Genomic DNA, 20,528 nt, shown 5'->3' with positions numbered 1-20,528 from the left:
CCATTGTCATAGAGCCAGCTGGAGATGGCACATGCCATGTGACAGAGAAGGGCAGAGGTGACGGGAGAGTACCGAAGGTGTGTGAGATGAAAGAGCAGAGAGCAGCATCTCTATGAGCTTGATTAGAACAGATGAGGTCAGATGGCGCGCAGCCCGGCAATTAATCTGCAATCTATATGTAAAAGCAGCGGGTTCACAGTAATAAAGCAGAGAACGAGCCAAGATGGCGGAATCACCGGGGAGTCAGAGCGACACTTACAGACCTCCGCGGATGCCAACGATGGAAATAACGATATTTACTTAAAGGGACTGCATAGGAGTGGATCATAGCACAGATAGAGTGATTAACGTATTATAGCACAGATCACAGTGATTAAAGGAACCAGACTCCAAGGCTTTATTTATACAGGCGAGTGCGATGGCGCTCTGAGAAACTTGGACTGATATCGTACTTGCAAAGCTGCAATTTTATGTGCTTTGCAGGTTAAATGCAAGGAGATTTTTAAAGCACTTTTTTCACGTGTGAAAATCGCATGTTTCAACTGAAAAACTGAAAAAAAATCACATCGCAACTGCATGATAGTTGCATCGACATGTGAGTGCAATGTGCCTTATTTTAAATGCACCTATAGAAAATTGGCAATATTGCCCCCCAAAAAATAGGACATGCCGTGATTTTTCGTTCTTGCACTATCGTTCTTGCTCATGTACATTAACCCATTCCAATCCACTGTCTGACCTGTGAAGACATTATGATTTAAGGCTGTTCAGCTCTGATGTTGGAAGACGTCCGTCTGGGTTCTCTTACTGTACATTGCCAGCCTCTCTGCTGTCAGAACCTATCCAATGTGTCACCTCGTGCAGTACTGGCTTTAGCCAGCAGATAGCGCTGTTGTATAACGGCAGAAAAAAAGTAAGCCCCCTAGGAAAACCAGGCTATAAATTGCATTGAAAAGGGTTAACCCATTGAAAATAATGGGTTATTACAAGTCAGGAGTTCTCTGCGTTTCGTAATCGCACAGAACTCACGCATTATTGTCAGCCGTGTAAATATGGCCTACTGCAGTGATTTCTTACCTGTGGCTCTCCAGCTGTTGCACAACTACAATGCCCAGCATGCCCTAACAGCTGTAAAAGCTCCTCCCATTTCAATTTTACTCTTCGGGAACACAGGTAGACATAAGCATGGCTGTCCTTAGGGGTGTGCAACTTGCGTGGTCGCATCAACCACTACTTCCGAAGGGGGCGTCAGAAGCGTTCACCCACCATCAATCTTCATATTAACTGTATAGAAGTATTGTACAACATTCTCATTAGTTTTCTTTCTGTTTTATGGTCACTGGATGGTGGGATTGTTTGACTACTCTATAGTCGTATTTACATTGCCTAGCACTGCTACTTAATAGGGTTGTCCCGTTGTAAACTATTGATGACCTATTCACAGCATAGGTCATCAATAGTCAATCAGTAGAGGTCCGCCACCCGGGATCCCCGCCGATCAGCTGATTCTCCAGCCCACCATCAGTGCTGCAGGTCCACAAGTGTAATAGAAGGCATTGCTCTCTTTGAAATCAATGGGAGTGAAGCCTTCTATTGCACGTCCGGCTCTGACCAACAATGCTGCTCTGCAGGGATCCCGAGCGGCAGACGCCTGTCAATCAACTATTGATCGCCTATCCTGAAAATAGGTCATCAATACTAAATTAGGTCTGGAATACCCCTTTAAGCACTGCACATTATATGGTAGTAGCGACACTATATATCAGTTCTATATGGGCAAATATATTGTACTATTATTTGGGCACCATAATGTATGACTGGGTATTTGTACTCAGTATGACAGTATGTGAGAGGGTGCCAACTGAAGGTACCGCACAGGACACCATCAAACGTAACGCCAGCCCCGACCAAAACTCCCTTTGACATCTTGATTAAAGTGAACACAACTCACAGATTTTTGCATTATTACAGGATATATTATAAAAATACATTTTCCAAAATATCATATTATGTCATATTTATAAACTTCTGTAAAACTTTATATACTACCCCTCTTGTACAGTATCTAGCCTGCAGGGTTAATGCACATCTTGTGTTTGGCATCAATTTGTAGCATTATGTGCAAACCATATAGTAAAATGCCCCAAATCATGTTAACACAATGTGTTTCAGAGCAGCGTTGGGATATGTTCACACGACGGATTCCACAGCATCTGCACTGCAACCTACCAGGATTGGATTTTTCCACCATGGATTTTGAAATCCACGTTGCCCAAAAAAGTAACATGCCGCCTATTTGACGTGAACAGAGATAAAAAACATAATATAAAAAGTTAATCAGTATACCAGCTGGCCTAGGGAAGTCAAATTAGTATTTCTGGTGGTCTAGGGTACTGAAAGGATTGTCAGAATTCCTTCTGGCCTAGGGCACTTAAGGGGTTAAAGGAGTTACCAAGTTCTAAAGGAGTTGTCCAATTGTAAATATTGATGACCTATCTTTTAGAATAGGCCATTAATAGTAGATCACCGGGAGTCTGCCTATCAGCTTTTTGCTATGCAGGTGCACTGAGCTGAATTCAGCAGGCCTCAGATAACTCCGTTTCTACTGCAGTGGCCAGGCTTGGTATTACAGGCAATCTTCCCATTGAACTGAATTGGAGCTGTACATGTAATACCAAGCCTGGCCACTGCACTGAGAACGTAGCTGTCTTCTCCCTGCAGAAATCATCTTAGTGCATGAGCGCATCAGCCCAGTGAGCAGTTGATTAAAAGGGCTCCTCGGAGAGTCTAAGCAAGAGCAGACTGTTCTAAACTGGGGATTGCTTCTGAACTCTGCAGCTTAGAGGGAACATTGGCAAATGACCTAGTTAGCAGGCTTTCTCATAAGTGTACAACAAGGACCCATGCGCGATACTGACATCTTAAGTTCTTAACGTCCCTGAATATCCTCCCATCAGGGAACATGTTGTAATACACGGAATCCACAAGATTGCTTTATAGACTATATGGCTCAAGATTCTCTAGCAGATCCACGTCTACCATCTCTGGTAGTGACAGTACTTCGCTGATATCATCTAATACATTCATGTATGCCCAGAGGATTCACTCATACTGTGGCAAAGCCTTCACACATGGTAGCAGGGCCATCATACATGTCTTCTTCATATAGAGATATCAAATGGCATAGCCAAAATGCAGTCAGCCCCTGCCAGTGCTATGGAGTGCTTTGGAGAGCAGAGAGCCCCAACTCAGGTTTTATGTTGCACATCTGGAGATAAGATATAGTATGTAAACAGCCTCAAAATACACAACTACATCCGAGATGTTCATGGACCTCAACCATGAAAGGTCCCTCTTTTGTCCATAGGTTTGATCAGGTTTACCTATCGATAGCTTTGGCTCTCAATCTCTATCTCTTGTCCAGTCCTGCCCATCATCAATGGTGCCCAACTGGTAGAAGTGTCCTTTCAGTTCATTATTGTTATACTTGTGTGGCATGCTTGACTTTGAGTTGGCCTGGTGAAGGGTTGGGTGAAGGATTTCGTAAATAATCGGAAGTGTTATCTCCATAATTCTGTAAAACATTAAAAAAAGTTATATCAACTCAACGGGCTGTTATGGTACCGAAAAGAAGCAGTTCAAGAGTAAATTCAGCTCTGTTACATCTACATTTGGTACTTATATAACAATAGACCAACAGAAGGGGTGAGCACATGAGATCTTCTTAAATAGCTATTGATTTAGTATATGACTCAAGAACTTATATATCATAAATGCAACCTCTGTATCCAATAGGGGGCCACGAAGGAAGACTTCTGTTTAGGTTGGACCCATCTCCTTTCTCCGTGGATGATAATAACGTGTACTGGACTAGCCCTGCCTAATTACACCTCAGGCCATGAGAAAGGGACGGGATTTACAGCTACCAGGCCCTTCTTCCACAGGTTGGTCAGCATGTGAACCAGTAGCAGGACAGCGGGGCTCACTTAGATGTTGGCCTCGAACTCCACTACATGAGGGATGTGAACCCTCTTTTTGTATTCCACATCTCATACGTCCCTTGTACATTCGCTATGGTTTACCCAGCTCAGCTCTGAAGAACCTGCAATGTGTATTGAAGTTCTGAGGAGGCTTCATGATTGAACTCACCATAGCACAGGAGCCCATGGAGATGGACGAGCTGCGGTACATGATGTTATTGAGGGTGAAATACGCCGGGTCATCGGGGGACAACGTTGTTCCAGATATCTAGAAGAGAGTCAACACATTAGGGAAATACGAGAAATATCAAGACTGGATGAAAAAAAAAAAAATTATATATATATATATATACACACACATAAAGTACTTTGGGTTCCAATCCTTACCTTTTTTCAATATCTCAGCTGGCTGTCAGTGACTAGGAGCATTCTTGTTTAGATCCAAATGCTTACAGTTAGAGATGAGCGAATGTGCTCGGCCCTGCCCCTTTTTCGCCCGAATACCGCGATTTTCGAGTACTTCCGTACTCGGGCGAAAAAATTCGGGGGTCGCCATGGCGGCGCGGGGGGTTGCAGCGGGGAGTGGGGGGGAGAGGGAGAGAGAGAGGGCTCCCCCCTGTTCCCCGCTGCTACCCCCCACGCCGCCACGCCTCTCCCCGCCCCCCGGCGCACCCGAGTACTTTTCACCCGAGTAGTGAAGTACTCGAAAATCGCGGTATTCGGGCGAAAAAGGGGCGGGGCCGAGCACGTTCGCTCATCTCTACTTACAGTTTGTTACAATTGTATGTGGTCTAGACAATTCTCTGTGAGATGAACACACCTATACATTTTGGCGCTCGTTCACATCTGCGCTTAAGTTTTCCATTTAGCTGTTCAATCTGAGGAGCAGCCAGAAAACAACGGTTCCATATTAGTTCCCACTGATTCCAATGGGGACTGAAGTGTTTCTGTTCAGCGCAATCTGCCTCTGTTCTGTTTGATTTCCAGTTTTTGAATAGAAATAATGGCGCAGACCGCTGCACTATTGTATCAGGGCGGGGGGGGGGGGGAAATAAACATTATACATTATAGTCAGTGGGCGACAGAACGGCAGGGAAAGGTTTCCATTTGGTTCCCCTTTTGATGTTTATTTACTAAATCTGTTTTTAAATGAGCAGAAGGTTAGAAGACAGAAGAATCGGAAAGGAAATCCGTTAAAATGGAGGCGGGGCGGGGGGGCTAAGTTTCGTGAATTAGCCCTGCCCCTGTCCCGCCTCTCCCAATTTACAAATAGTGCAGAGGGGCGGAGAGGAGGCAGAGAGGGGGCGGGAGCTCAGTTCCTGCTCCTGGCTCTTCCATCCTCCCCCACCTGTAGATGAGGACGACGTATATCGGCTCAGCGTGAAAACCAAGCCGATATACGTTCGTGGGAATCCAGCCCAACAAAAGCAAATGGACCCAAACAAATCCATCAACTGAATCAGTTAAAAGATACAAACTATGGTTTCCGTCCGTCTCCATTAGAATTCCATTTTTTCTGTCCGTTACATATTTTTTTAAAAAAAGGATTCATTCAAAACGGAAATCAAAACTCTGCTGTGAAAAGCCTTATCTGTACTGATACACTGTAACAAACCGGCAGGAGAGGGTGAGATGTGTGCTGCTGACACAATGTCTGGACTGGATACAATTGTAACAATCTCTCAGCTGTGTTCTTTCGGCCTCTGGTGTTTACTGGCAGCAAGCAGAGTTATTGATTGTTGCAAGGAAGTGTAACACAAAGGGTTACAGATATTTGACTACAGTATTATTTAGAGTGCGCAGAAATCTAGAGGAGGCAGCAGATTTATCACGCTAGGTGACAGACATATTAGATACTTTGGTCTAACTTGCACGCCTCTCGGTGATTTACTTTAGACCAGTACTCCGCACCCCAATTGTGGCATCCACAATTAATACATTTGGAGCATTTTCAGATTCACTTGGCCACGCCCACCTTATTCTAGAAATTTTTAAGTATCTGTTGAGGCAGAAAAAGTGTCTTAAATGTGGCAGATTTGGCACATAGCATGTACACCTGTTTTTTTGCTATAGTAAAGCTGCCCCAATGTACATCAGTAAGGGCCCTTTTAATTGGGACGATCTATTGGGCGCAGATGCCTGACAGGTTGTCCCAGCTTTTACACAGGAACAACCATCGCTCAGTGAATGGAGGCGGAGCGGGTCAGGGACCGTTCCGGCCCACCTGTCTCCAATTAGAATAAAGAGGCGGTCATTCATAGATGGTCAATTGCCTGTTAACCGGGCCGATCGCTATTTAGTTTCTATGCAGGCAGAAACTGAACAACTAACGAACAAAGAACTAATTTTCGTGCGCCGTTTGGTCGCTGCATGCATTTACACTGAACGGCAATCGGTCAGATTCTCGCTGGATCGTGGGAATCTGATCGATTTATCTGCCCATATAAAAGGGTCCTTAGTTGCAGAACTTGAAGAGCGGAAGAGTTAAAACAGAACAGAAAGCAAGCAGATATCTTACCGTGCGTATAGCCTCTTTATGTGGAACATCCGGATTCTTCTTTGTGTCTCCTAAAGGAAATGTACACAGTTGGTTTGTGCTGTATTTATGTTAAAAGTTTAGTTCTGGTGCTGTAGTTATGTACTGAGCTTGGTTCTGGTGCTGTAGTTATGTACTGAGCTTGGTTCTGGTGCTGTAGTTATGTACTGAGCTTGGTTCTAGTACTGTATTTATGTTATTAGCTGTTCTAATGTCAGTATGCTGATATCTTGCTGATTTCTGCATAAGCAGAATACAGGCAGACTAACAATATGTATAGTTTTTTCCTTATGATGCGGAGAGGGGCGTGCCAAAAAAATTCAAGATAGGGTGCCAGTTAACCTAAGGCTAGTACTGATACTGATATCAGATAGAAATGGACCGACTCTTTAAAGAGACTCTGCCACCATCTTTTTGCAACTCTCACTGAGAGCATCATAAGGGCTTATTTACACGAGCGTATATCAGCCAGCGTTTTCACGGCCGGACGATATAAGCTTCCATCTGAGCAGTGTCCTCTCCCCCCCCCCCCCTTGCCTCCTTCTCACAGGCTCTCTCTCTCTCTCTCCTCCCCTCCGTCTGTTTGCAATGGGAGTGGGCGGGGTGGAGCTAAGCCCTGCCCCTCCCCCTTTCATTGCAAACGCCAGAGTAGAGGAGAGAGGCAGAGAGCCGGTGAGGGAAGGGGGGAACTGCTCAGATTGAAGCGTATATCGGCCGGCCAACGCTGGCTAATATACGCTCATGTAAATAAGCCCTAAGAGTAGTTTCACACGGGCAATCGCGATATCGCTGCAAAATCGCAATTTTGCTCATGAGATATCTGAGCGTCAGCAATGCTTTTTCTTGCAAAAACATCACTGCCACTTGCGCGATTTTCTCGCGAGAAAGACAATAGGACTTTCTAATGATAAAAACGCATCGCATCTCACGAAAATTGCAAGTTCGTGCATTGCGATAAAAAGGAGGCTCCATTGGGAAACATGGGAGATTAAAAAAAAAAGCAAAACGCTAAAAGGTAGGGCGTGCTGCGATTCTCTTTTCACTCCACATCGCGTGAGGGAAAACATCAGAAATGGGAATGAAACCATTGAAAATCATTGGTTTCATAATTCTGCGTTTTCACTCTTGCATCGCGTGAAAATCGTGCATTCTGTGCTGGGCGTGAGGCATAAACAAGTCTCTCCCAAACTACGGCACAGATCACCCAGCAGACTTATCACTGTAATCACTAACTTATGCTGCTCTCAGAGAGGGGTGCAAAAGAATGGTGACAGAGTCTCTTTAGGATTCCAGGTCCTTTGTGGTGCGCACGGCAGCCCTGGCTATTATATATAGGTGTATGTTTTATGGCACATTGTATCATTTCCCCATTTGTCCTGTTCACTTGTGGACTCACCCTTCTTCCTTTTCCGTACACAAAATATGATAAGGATGATCACGATGATAAGCAGTATCACTCCGCATATTACGCCAACCACAATACCAGCTATAGCGCCTCCACTCAGCGTATACGCCGCAGCCGAGTCTGCAGAGAACAGAGAAGAGATGATGCAGATATGTGATGTGTGCAGTAATGCTGTCTGTCAGTGTAGCCACCAGAGGTCCAAGAGGCGGTCATCTGAGGAGTCACCCCTTAAAGAGACCATTGCTATCAGAGCGGAGCCCAACTGCCCATTCCCCTAAATTACAATCATTGTGAACCAGGGAGCAGAGATATTGGGTGCTATATGTAGAGTACTTACACCGGAGAGCTGCTAAGGCCGGGTTCACATGAGCGTATGTGTATTTATCATGTGCGCAAATTTTTTTTCCGCAAATATGTGTGCAAATACATTTGTATATATAAGTCCATAGGCCGCTCTCACACAGGCGGTTTACACGGTGTTCTAGCAGCCGTTTGAAACGCCCACTTAAAAGGTTGTACTGAGCCTCCATTGGCTTCTTACGCCACGCGAAACGACTGTTGTATGTTCTACTTTAGTGCGTTGCAGCGCTTTTTAACACACCCCATCACCCACTGCAATGATGGGATGCATTAAAAACGCTGTTGAACGCGTTTACAAACGCCTGTATGAGAGTTGTCTAAGGTAGACCTTATGGAAGAAAAAAAATAAAAGCCCCTTTTAATGTAGATTAAAAATATTAAAACTTTCAATATCTGACTTCTAGGCTGCACCATGTGAAGTTAGGCCCAAAGCCTGAGGCTGCACTACTGAGAGATTCTGCTGACATGTTGATTAACACAGTAATTTTAGCCAGATGCAATGTTCTCACGGAGACCTGGATAGTGAGATTTCACATTCCATGTCTACCATGCAGGTTCCCTTCGGGCGACTAAAACAGCTCTGATGGACAATAGACTCCATGAGGCCTCTGAAAGTGTCAAGCAGTAATTGTTTTCAGCACTTTGTGCTTTCATGGGATTAGACCAGATGGAGAAGTCTTTGTTCCTCAAGCACATCAATGAGTCTTGGGCCTCCTGGTCCAGGTCACTATTTCACCAGTTGTCCTCCCTTGGACCACTGTTGGTATGTAATAACCACTGCATGCCTGGAAAGCCCCACAAGACCTGCTGGAACAGATGTCTCACCACCATAAGTTGACCCTCCACTACACTTGCCCATTCTTCCTGCTTCCAACACATCAACTTCAAGAACTGACTGCTCACTATATCCCAGCTGACAGTAGTGCAGCCTTGGGCTTTGGGACTGTAACTTCACATGATCATACATCAATTTAGGAATAAGATAATCGAAGACAGGTCTGACATTTCTAATGTTCCCTCCAGATACATTTTCCTTATTTGCATCTATTAGCAGCTCTCCACTGTAAGAGCCCTACATACAGCAGCCAAAATCTCTGCTACCTGGCCCCCCTGTGAATGTAAGGGCCCTACATACATCCCACGCTCATCCGTAAAACGTGCTCGTTTGTACTCCCAAAAACTAGTGAAAATGTAGGATTTAACAGAGCCATGGCTTATAGTGGGTTAAACATAGTCGAACAACGCACACCTTTGGCTACATGAAGCGGGGCTCATGTTTCTGAGCTTTTTATTCTGGGATTGAAAAATGTGGCCAACTACGCTTTACTGTCCCACAAAAAAAGTATGGAAACGTATACTTCTTTTAACATTGCCATCAACGGAAAACGTATGAAAACGTATGGCTGTACATTACCTTATAGTGATCAAGGAAAAGAGAACTGCCGGAGCCAGAAAACCAGAGGGTTTAGGCGGGAGGCAGCCATGACAGGGTAAATGGGGAGTGAAGGGGTTAAGAGAAGCTGAGGACACTGGGAAAGATGGGGGTTAGTGGGGGAATGTGAAAAAGAGCGCCAAGGAGGGTGGGGGGAGGAGTCGGAATTTTCAAAGAAGAAGCAGTTGGAACAGAGACGTGGAAGAGTCCCACCTGCCCACCCTAAGGAAAAGGGTGTTGCGGGGGAGCGCGAATCGTCATGGCAGCAGGAGGGGGGAGGGGTCCCTTGGAGTCAGCAGAAAGGGGGTAGTAGAGGGGTAGCAGGGAGCTGGATAGCTTCCTTCCCCTCCTTGAATTGGTTAGTTCGAGGACTGTCGCCTCTGGGAGTCGCAGGGCGGTGCCTTACAGAGTTGGTGGGAGGGGTTAGCCAGGTTATGGCTAGCCGGCCTCGGGGTCTGGATGCGGCGACTTGAGGCGAGGGGTGAGTGGCGGGCCCCCGAGTCTATCGACTTGCGGCGGGGGCAGTGGTAGGGAAATAGTGTTTCCCGAGTCCGAAAATGCGACGGGTGACAGGCACAACTATTTCCCGTTTTGGCGGTGAGGTGACTGTTAGGTGGTAGGGCTCCATGGGATCCCACCGCAGGGTTTTTTTCGGGTTAGAATGGTTAATTTATGTTAATTTTATGTTGTAAATAAATGTTGCTGCTGTGGCCATAATTTAATCCAATTTCAGTGTTTCGTGGTTATTTTAAGGTTATGGGTAAAAGGGGGGAAAGGGGGAGGTCACAGTAGTCAGCGACTCCGTAATACCCTAGTCAAGTGCTGACCAACAAAACGTTTTATTAAGAAGAAAGTTTACAGTAAAAGACGTATATGTTTTTCATATAAAAATGCGTCAAAACGTATCCGGCGTGTACGGTAGGATATTAAAACGTAAATGCATGCTTAAAATATATGCGTTTCTACACAGTTTTTCATGTATGTTTCTTGCATGTGTGAAATATACGTGAACGCGCCCTAAGGGCTCCTGCAGGCGAATGTGACGTATAACTGCTTGTGAGAGCATGGCGTGAATGGAGTGCTATCATGTCTTCTCCCAAGTGTTTCTGTGCAGATTACTGTACTTTTTTGCGCTGTCGGGCCCGGCGAGGGATAAATAGTCCCCGTTGTTCACAATTAACACCATGAAATCATTCACTTACGCAGGCGTTTTTGTACAGATGGACTGCGCACCCCATAGACCGCCATTGAGCCCCAGGTACGCAAATGCGCACAAAAATAGAGCATGTCCCGTATTTTTACCCCTGACAGAAATCTGCGCACAGAAACGCAGAATGTGACGAAACCCAATGGGCTCTATTGTCTGCATTTTTGCGCAAAAAAACACGCACAAAATTGCTTGTGTAAAGGAGCCCCAACATGGGAGAACGAAGGGAAGTTGGGTTTAGCTTAGATCAAAGCAATTGTCTTTTTGAAGGGTAACTCTGGAGAGGACTGAGGCTTAATTTGGAACACACAGGGCTACATGTGCCACGTCTGCCCCCCCGACAGTGATCGGTGAGGGTATGACCTCACATCACGGAGTAAATCTGCGCCAAAATCCGCATGCAAATGTTGATACAAATTGTTGGTGCTGATTTTCGTGGCAGAAATCACCCACTACGCTGCAATGAATGACCGTCCTCCACTGCCGACTTCTGCTGTAAGTGAATGAGGGTTTGCTAAAAGCTCATTCACTTACATTGTACTGTACATTCCTGCGGAATCTCCGCTCGCGTTCCGCAGCCGCAGTTCCGCAGTGTGTAAACTAACCCTAACTACAGCTGGCAGTGGAGGACAGAGGCCGCGGAGTTTACTCTGTTGCACCCCAGGCGGTTCCCACTCACGTGACACATTCAGCATCCATGATGCTTCTTCCCAGTCCACCGGATTGGACACATTACAGGTGTGGTTTCCATTGTACGTCCTGTTGGGATGGTTGATCTGTAGGGTCCGACCTCCATCTAATGTAACGTAGCTGCCATTACTCGCTAGTAGTTGTCCGCCCCTCGTCCATGTATAGGTCACCCCTCCGCTCGCCGCGCTGCAGGACAGATTGACAAGTGGGGTGCTCTCATCTACGGCTTGCGGAGACTGGGACACCAAGGCATTCTGCACCGGGTCTGTGGGAACACCAAAGAGGGGATTAAAATACGACATGTTGTGCTTCCACCAATGCAAGGCTTAGGCTGCATTCACACGGGCGAGAACCTTGCGTGAGTTTTGTGCGTTGCGGGAACTTGTACAAATACGAACGCCATTCTTTTAAATGCACTTATTCACAGGAGAGATTTTTTATATTCTTTTTCCCCTTGGGCCGATGCTGCCAGCATAAAAATCTGTTCCCATGGAACGGATCGCACTCCCCTGCACCTCGCATGGCATACAATGTCTTTAAGGTCTCATGGAAAACAATGGGTGATGTGTTCCGAGGGACGCAAATGAATAGGACATGTAGGCTCAAAAAACTCAAGCGTGAATGTGACCTAAGAGCAAGGTTTTATCCTCCCTTTTCTTATTCTGTACTCCGCAGCAGAGGGTTAAATATTATTTATAATGCTTTTCATTCTGACCTTGCTTATCCATGAACAAAATTCCAGTGCCACAGTAAAAACTGACACCCTATAGTAGAGAGAAAGCTGGAGGGACAGGTCACTGTATAATATTAGTTTTAGATGCTATTCAGAGTCTTTGGAAAGCTTGGATGATAACCTTGTAGCACTGCAATGGCAGACTGGGGATGAAAATGATTTAGAGACAGTTGGGACACAATATACATTCCTATGTCCATGTTGGGTCCCCATGGTACATGTCCTGTCACCATGTTATGGCAGTTCAGTGTTATCATAGGGACAGTGAGCCATATAACTGGCAAGTACAATCCAGCTGGAATTTTTAAACACAGGTGAGAAACAGAGAGATAAGCCATCTGATTGCTTTCTGTTGGGTCAGTGTCACTATGATAGCACAGACGGCCAGATTACTGGGAGTGATGGGACACAAGCGCTTATACAGGGGGCATCCAACTTCACCAGCGTGGCAGAGGAGTAAATGCCCTAAAAGTCTCAGTTCTGGCGCCAAAACTGCAACTTCTAGATACAAGAATGCTGAGATCAGACAATTCTAACTAGGCCTCCTTTATCTTTGAATGCCTCCCTTTTGTGAACATTTCTGCTTGCTGTCAATAAATAGGCAAATTGGGGCTTATTTACTTAGATCGGCATTTCATACACCGGTCTAAGTGAAGTCTGCACCCATTTACCAGCATCAGATATATTAGGAGACACAAGCCCCTTAATACGCTTGTTTTATCTCTGGGAACCTCTCAGCGCTACCTACTCTGTTTCCCTGAAAATAAGACATACCCTGAAAATAAGACATAGCATGATTTTCCAGAATTTTTGAGGATGCAAAATGATTTTTCAGGCTTTTTGAGGATGTTTGAAATATAAGCCCTACTCCAAAATTAAGCCCTGCTAACAGTTAATTTAAAAAGTCAATTTAAATAGTGTCCAGGCAGCTATACATGTAAAAAAGTTAAACCTTTTTGAACAAAAATTAATATAAGCCACTGTCTTATTTTCAGGGAAACACGGCAGGAGCTGGAGTTGGTTTTTGCTATAATGTATGGCAGTTTCTGGTGTAGATTATAGTAAATATGATGTGGCGGGCATGGACACGCTTCTTAGAGCTGGGTTGCACCCATTTTTTTTAAAAGTGGCGAGACACGGTGTAAATGCCTTAAAAGTCGCAGTTTTGGTGCATGTGCCAAAATTGCAACATTTGGATGACAAAATTCTGGTGTCCAGTGATTAATAGATACTTCCCATCGTTGTTTATATTCAGAGGCTAAAACATTGTACAACTACTCACAGCTGGAGGTTTGTTACAATAGTGACCAGTCGGGTAATTCTATGTGAATAAGACAACAACAGCACAAATCTCTCTGCTGTCTGACAGATTGCTACAATGTAACAGTCTGGAGTCAGGATTTAGGCTGTGTTCACACGGGGCGGATTTGCTGCGGAAAGTCCGTCCGGAATTTTGCTGCGGCAAATCCGCAAGCGGCCACTAATCCCGGGATTAGCCAGCCATGTGTATGAGATTTGTGAAAAAATCTCGTTCACACAGGATGGCCAATCTGTCGCGGCAAAGTCGGCAGCAGCCAGCGATGCGGCGTGGATTCCCTGGCCGCAGTATGTCAATTTTCTGTTTTACGTTGCGACTGCGCTCTCCTCTATGGGAGAGCCGGCCGCAACAGAAAAGCGTGCGGCTATGTACCGCGGGTTTTGAAGCAGTGCTTTCCCCGTGGAAATCTTGTGGTTTTTCACTGCGGCAAAACCTCGAGATTTCCCCTGGCCCTGGGAATACATCCCATGTGACCCCAGCCTCAATCAGCGTCAATCAGACCCACTGACTATAATGGGGTCTGTTTGATTTCCCCTCAGCTGTCCAGCATTTAGATAGAAGAACAAGCGCTGCCTGCATTAGAACCGTTCCAGCTATCATTCTCTAAATGTAAACAATTCACTGACAGCAAGCATCGATCTTGAAAATAGTAAACATTGTAGTGCCAAATATATTAGGCAGCTGTAAAACCATTCATTATACATTGATTAAGCTTCATTACCATAAAACCGGAAAACTCCATTAATTACTGATCTCCCTTAATATTGTAATGATCAGCAATATTTCCATAATTAACCCCTTTTTGGACTCACCATAAACTTTCACTGGAAACGTCAGTGAGCCTGTGGTTTCTCCAAGCGCCTCCACACTGACTTTGTAATTTCCGCTGTCACTCTGGGTGATGTTAGTTATGACGAGGGATCCATTCCCAATGATGTCCAGTCTTCCTTTGTAGTTCTCAAGTGGAGTAGCGGTGTAATTCTGCCATTTGACTATCAGGACCTCATCTTTGTACCAGCTGATAAATGCATCTGTTTTGGCATTGTATGAGATGATCAGGCTGATGTTCCTCCCCACCAGGAAGTTGCTGGAAGAATTACTGAATATCGTAATAGCCGTGGCTTCTCTACCTGTAGAGAGTAATGGTGGAGGTGTATCAGTGCACAGACTGGTGAGTGGATAGACATTAGGTCCTTGGAGGCATCCTTCACAGGCTGCAGCTCTAATTGTCAGTTTTCCCTGAGCTGGTGGGTGAAGACTAGATGCTTTGATGTCTTTTATACACTGCACATAAAGAAAACATAAAGATTCTGCTCTCCAACTCTCTGCAACACCCATATAAATAACATCAGCACTAGAGAAGTACTGAGCAGTGTAGATGTGATTCCAGCAGCTGTAAATCACTTCACTATTATCTGCGGCTGCACCTCTGAGGGAGTCTTTACTTCTGTCTGTTTCCCTTTTTCTATCCTTCATAGATATCTATGGGCAGCAGGAGACAACACATACCTCTACTTCCTATTCTGTATCTGTTACCAGAGGTGGGCATCACATGACAAATTAGAAGGAAGGGAGACCCCTAGTGGCCAACACTTTAGAGGGTTTTTCCATCACAAAAATGTAAATCTAGGCAAATAAAGTGATTTACACTTGTTCATGACTATTTAGGGGGGTTTTGTCATTAAAACAATACCCCATCCCATAGCTGGGCCCTGCCTAAAATAACAAACAAGGATATACTCACCTTTTTCTGTGGCCCCGGGGCGCAGCTAACAGCCAACGCTAGCAAGACTTCTGGGTAGACGGGCTGAGTGGAAGCACATGACTTCTGCAGCCAATCAGAGGCCACAGCATCACGGCCCCAGAGGTCATATGCTTCCACCTGGCTTGTCTACCTGGAAGTCACGGCCAATGCCAGCGCCGGCTGTCAGCTGCATCCCAGGGCACTAGGAGAATTGTAAATGCCCTTTTACATGGGAAGATTATCGCGTGATATCTATCGCTCGTTGGATTGAGCGGTTCGCGCTATAATCGTGTAGTGTGAACGTATGCAGTGAAAGAACTTTCAGCGATTACATCACAAATCAGATTTTTCATGCAGAACTAAAAATCATCGCTGCATCGTTCCGTGTAAACAGGCTGCAGTTCATCTATGAATGACTGCCTGTTTACTGTGAATGGAGGTAGGCAGGCGAACTGAAACGATCCCCAGGACGCTCCACGTCCATTCGCAAAAACGCTCGCCTCGGTGCAACAAGGTGGATGAAAGCGGCTTTATAGCTGGAGGTTTCTGAAAATCACAAAACAAACAAGTCCGGAATAAAGAGTTTGTGATTCTGCTTCCAGAAGAAAGAACGACATTGTTCCGCACTCAGCCTATTGCACGGCTTGTTGCGACCAAAATCCCTCCAGCCGGATGCTGGGACCGTTTTACATGGAACTATTATCATTCAGATTATCACTGGATTGTGCAAATTTGAGCAATAATCGTTCGTTGCGCGCGCTGCCGACGACTGAATGACGGACAATTATTCGCTCACTGTCATTCATCAATCAGTTTAGGCAGGCAGAATAATCAAGTGACGATCCTCCGTGTAAACAGGCGGTTGTTCATCTATGAATGACGGCCTGCTTACTGTAGGAGGCGGGTGGTCAGAAGAGGTCTCTGCCCATTCCACCAACATTCAATGAGCAACAATCACTCCGATCCAATAATAGGAAGATAGAACAATGCCTCTGCAGCGCCACCTATTGGAAGGCAGCATTCCTGCAAGTCAATGTCTGACTTTTTAAACAAGCCTTAGGCCCAATATCCATGAGCAAATTTAAATTTAGGTCAGCCACACGGATAATCTGCGATTCAAGATGCCCACAGAGAGACATGGGCGCCCGCAGCTTAATGAAAGCGTGCATATTCGTATTGCGGCTCCATTTTGCTGCAGTTCCCTCACAGACGGCTTCCGTTGAAGTCAATGGAAGCTGTCCGATCCATCAATTAAATTTGGGACAGGCCAAGAATTCCGTGAGAAAGCAGTAGATTTAAAAACAAAAAAAATCTATTGAGCATGTGCGCCGGACAGCACTTCCGCACACATCCGCAAGGAGACCCTGACAGTTACGCAGGGTGGCCAGCAGTGGGCAGGTTTGTATTCTGCTGTGGGCTCCCACATGTGGAATCCGACCAGCCCGTGGACATGAGGCCTTACAGCATTGACTGGGAATTATAAGCCAAAGTCAGAATACCATACACAGACAGCTGTGTCGGGACATTGTTGCCCCTCATCAGTGTGCAGTAGGCTTCTGGCTTGGCTAGTGAGAGGCCTATAGAGGCATGCAGCGACTGGACAAGAATTGCTTAGTTGTGCAGAAAACAGAACGCTGTATCATTCAGTGTAAACTGCAGTCATTCACTTTTGAACAATTGTCTGCTTACTGTGAATGGAGGGGGTGGGAGAAGAATGCCCCCCAACCCGCTCCGCCTCCATTCCGGCAGCGCTGTGAGCGATGCCAGCGATACTTGCTCCTTTGTAACAGCACAGGACCAGGGCATCACTTGGACAAGTGTTGGGCATCATTTGCCTGAGAGCTCACCCCGTGTAAAAGGACCTTCAGGCTTGTCTAAAAAGTCTGATATTGACTTGCAGGAATGCTGCCTTCCAATAGGTGGCACTGCAGAGGTATTGTTCTATCTCTCCATTAGCATATTTCCCAGAGGAGCGTGGATGGCCTTATAAGTCTCCTCACACCTTCTAGGTGCTCTCCTTAAGGAGAAACCCTTCCTGTCCTGCATGAAAACACAGGAGTGATAATTGCCGGAATAACTGAAAATCATTCCATGTGAAAGGATTAGAAGTTGTAGGTTTAAAGGAAAATATGAAACGCACCATAAATAATGTTTTTTGTAGATTTTTTAACTTGTGCACTTTTTGTTATAGCAGCAATTTTTTTGCAATCGCAACAGGCTGTAAATTTGGAATTTTTTTCTATCGTTTAGCTTTCTCTATAGGGAAAAAATGCCAGAAAAAAAATGCATGAATCAGGTAAAAAATAATTCCCCCCCCCCCCCCCCCCCCCCGGACCCTGGCGCCCTCGACAGTAATCCAGCCAGACAAATCTAAAGGAATCCAATCATCGCGCTCTGTGTCATAGACGGGTATACAGTACATCCTGGAGCTTTGCGCATTCTGTTGTACATTTGTTGACTAGACTCGGGGATTGACATGAAAGTAATGAAATCAGCCAGCTTGGGAGCAGAGCGCACAACATGGAACTATCACTGCAAATCTCCGGATTGGAAATTCCTAATAATGACTGCAGTAAATATTGTGTTTCCTTTAAAGTGACCCTCCAGTTTTGGAACGAAATTCTGTCCCAGGACCAAAGAGTGGAGGGGCTTTATTACCCATAGTGGATTGGGTTGACTGTTGTTCAGTTCCGCCGGTCTGGGTGCCATTAACATTTTCTATTTAAACTATGCAGTGATTGGCCAGCGTCAATCACGTGGGAAACACTGGCCAATCACAGAGCAGGTGTAGTACATTAGTAGTCCTAACACCCATAGACAATTAGGTAGTCTAAAGATGGTGGTGGCCATCTTGGCCTCACAAAAACAGAACCCTGAACAATGGCCAACAAAATTAACTGCAGGTGATGTACCCTCCACCCTGCAGTGCCCGGGCAGAATTTGGTCCTAAAACCAGAGGGTCACTATACACTCCATTTCTTTTATGTGATCCTTAAAGGGGATTTTTTTTTTTCAATTACAGTAAACTTTTTTTATATGCTATTTTTTAGTCCCTCAAGGGTACTTGAAGATGCGATTGTTTGATTGCTAGTATAGTACACTGCATTACTTATGTAGCACATTCTATTAAGCCTACGACAGCAGCCTACGAGACTTGACGGAAGCAAAGTTTAATAGGCTGAGTTACATGGCAGACATGGAGGCCTTTGTCAAGCTTACAACTGCCATGGTACCTTGCAATCACACTGTGGGGTGCCAATGGGTGACAGATGGAGCCCCCTCTACCTATCATCTGCCTACATCCTGCAGTTGGTATTGTTTATGGCATGTAAGGGGTTAAACTACCAGGATCTGAGGTCTCTCTGCATCTGGAGGTGAAAGCAGGAGCCTGGCTGTTAGTAGTCAGTCAAGCCATCGCCTTAAAAAAAAAAGTGTGTGCAGGTTTAAAGTCCATTAGTGAGGTAAAAAGGCGTATTGGCTTAATGATTTAATATACTATAGGCCTTATCAGAAGTTTCTTCATAAGTTTATATCCAGGTGTTCCAATTCTATAGATTGCAAGCTCTGAGGTATAAGCCCATCCCTGCTTTACGTTTATTCCTAGATTCTTTAAGTCAATATTCATTTGTATATATACCCTGTTTCCCTGAAAATAAGACATACCCTGAAAATAAGACATAGCATGATTTTCCAGAATTTTTGAGGATGCAAAATGATTTTTCAGGCTTTTTGAGGATGCTTGAAATATAAGCCCTACTCCAAAATTAAGCCCTGCTAACAGTTAATTTAAAAAAGTCAATTTAAATAGTGTCCAGGCAGCTATACATGTAAAAAAGTTAAACCTTTTTGAACAAAAATTAATATAAGACACTGTCTTATTTTCGGGGGAAACACTGTGTGTGTGTATGTGTGTATATATATATATATATATATATATATATATGTCTGCGGCTTCCCCTGATTATAAAGCACAATTAGATAGATAGACAGACAGACAGCACAGAATTTGTTCACTTTTTAATGCCCTTTTTCATGAAGGACCCACTTTACGCCCCACTAATGTACAGTGGCTATAGGGAAGGCATGGAGGTAGGAGCTGGTCCTAGTCCCATATGAACAGACAGCCATACTATAAAATGACATATGATGATTAGTGTCCTTGGTACAGATTGTCCATGGCACTAAAGCCTCACTGCTGCACTTACCTAAAAGCATTCTTATTCAAGAGCAAAAGGCTGATTGTCATGTCAGTTTGCCATTTGTACCCGCTGTAGAATAATGTAACCTACCAGTGACTTACCACAGTGTACTAGCAGGAGCAGGGCGCAGAACAGGAGGGCACCGCCGTCCATATCCCAGCACAGGATCAGAATGACAGGAGAGATCAGATACCTGCGGACAGGTGACACTGGTTACAGGTGTATTTCCTGTTATCCCCTGGAAGAGGTAAGAGAGCTGGAGGAGGGGGAGCTGGGTGAGGGGTGGAGAGAGGGCATTGTGACAGGTACATGACACACCTCTATAACTGGCTCCAGTCCTCATATTACAGAGCTGTACTGTGCGTGTATCAAAGTCTCCCAATGTGTGACACCGAGGGCGGCTGAGTCATATTCCTCCCCACAGCACACAGATATGGACACTGGATACATTTTTGCATTCCAAGAAGTTAGTCCAACAACTATTAACTCTAAAGGGGCAAATAAACTTTGTCGAATGCAGCAATAGAGGAGCCTGCCAGTCCCTGGAGGCAGCTGCTGCAGGGAGAGGTCGCCCATACGGCAGCCTCTATGGATTCAGTACGTATATAACTCTATAAACCATCTGCGAAATCTTCTGAATATGCAGTCCCATGTAAAGTACGGCACGGCATTCTCTAGAGAGTCTACTGAATGTCCAATGTGCCGCCTTTCCATTCAGAGTTAATATAATCCTATATATTAACAATGCGGAATGGGAGGAATATAACAGAAAATATAAGGAAGTCCTCTTTAGACAACCACTTTTTCGTTAGAGGGGTCCCTCAATGATGAGCTGAGGGTCTTTTGCCACTGCAACACCTAGGAATCTGCTGCAATCAGTGAGCGAACCTGGAAAAAAGTGTTTTGTTTCCCTACAGCGCCACA

At 45.1% G+C, this 20,528-nt stretch overlaps 1 protein-coding gene across 1 annotated transcript; it reads right to left on the bottom strand.

Moving 5' to 3' along the window:
• Positions 1 to 1,991: 1,991 nt before the first annotated feature.
• LOC136632274 (carcinoembryonic antigen-related cell adhesion molecule 7-like) lies at positions 1,992 to 19,838 on the bottom strand. Its single transcript, XM_066607049.1, has 7 exons — positions 19,706 to 19,838; positions 14,474 to 14,791; positions 11,600 to 11,875; positions 7,913 to 8,041; positions 6,499 to 6,548; positions 4,150 to 4,248; positions 1,992 to 3,574 (listed from the first exon to the last, which is right to left on the bottom strand). The coding sequence occupies exons 1-7, from the start codon at positions 19,755 to 19,757 to the stop codon at positions 3,482 to 3,484; spliced, it is 1,017 nt and encodes a 338-aa protein (XP_066463146.1). The 5' UTR covers positions 19,758 to 19,838; the 3' UTR covers positions 1,992 to 3,481.
• Between the last annotated feature and the right edge of the window lie 690 nt (positions 19,839 to 20,528).

The sequence above is a fragment of the Eleutherodactylus coqui genome, chromosome 6 (assembly GCF_035609145.1).
Source record: "Eleutherodactylus coqui strain aEleCoq1 chromosome 6, aEleCoq1.hap1, whole genome shotgun sequence".
Lineage (NCBI taxonomy): Eukaryota > Metazoa > Chordata > Amphibia > Anura > Eleutherodactylidae > Eleutherodactylus > Eleutherodactylus coqui.
The sequence above is the reverse complement of the archived record's forward strand: the minus strand, read 5'-3'. Positions and strand labels throughout refer to the sequence as shown.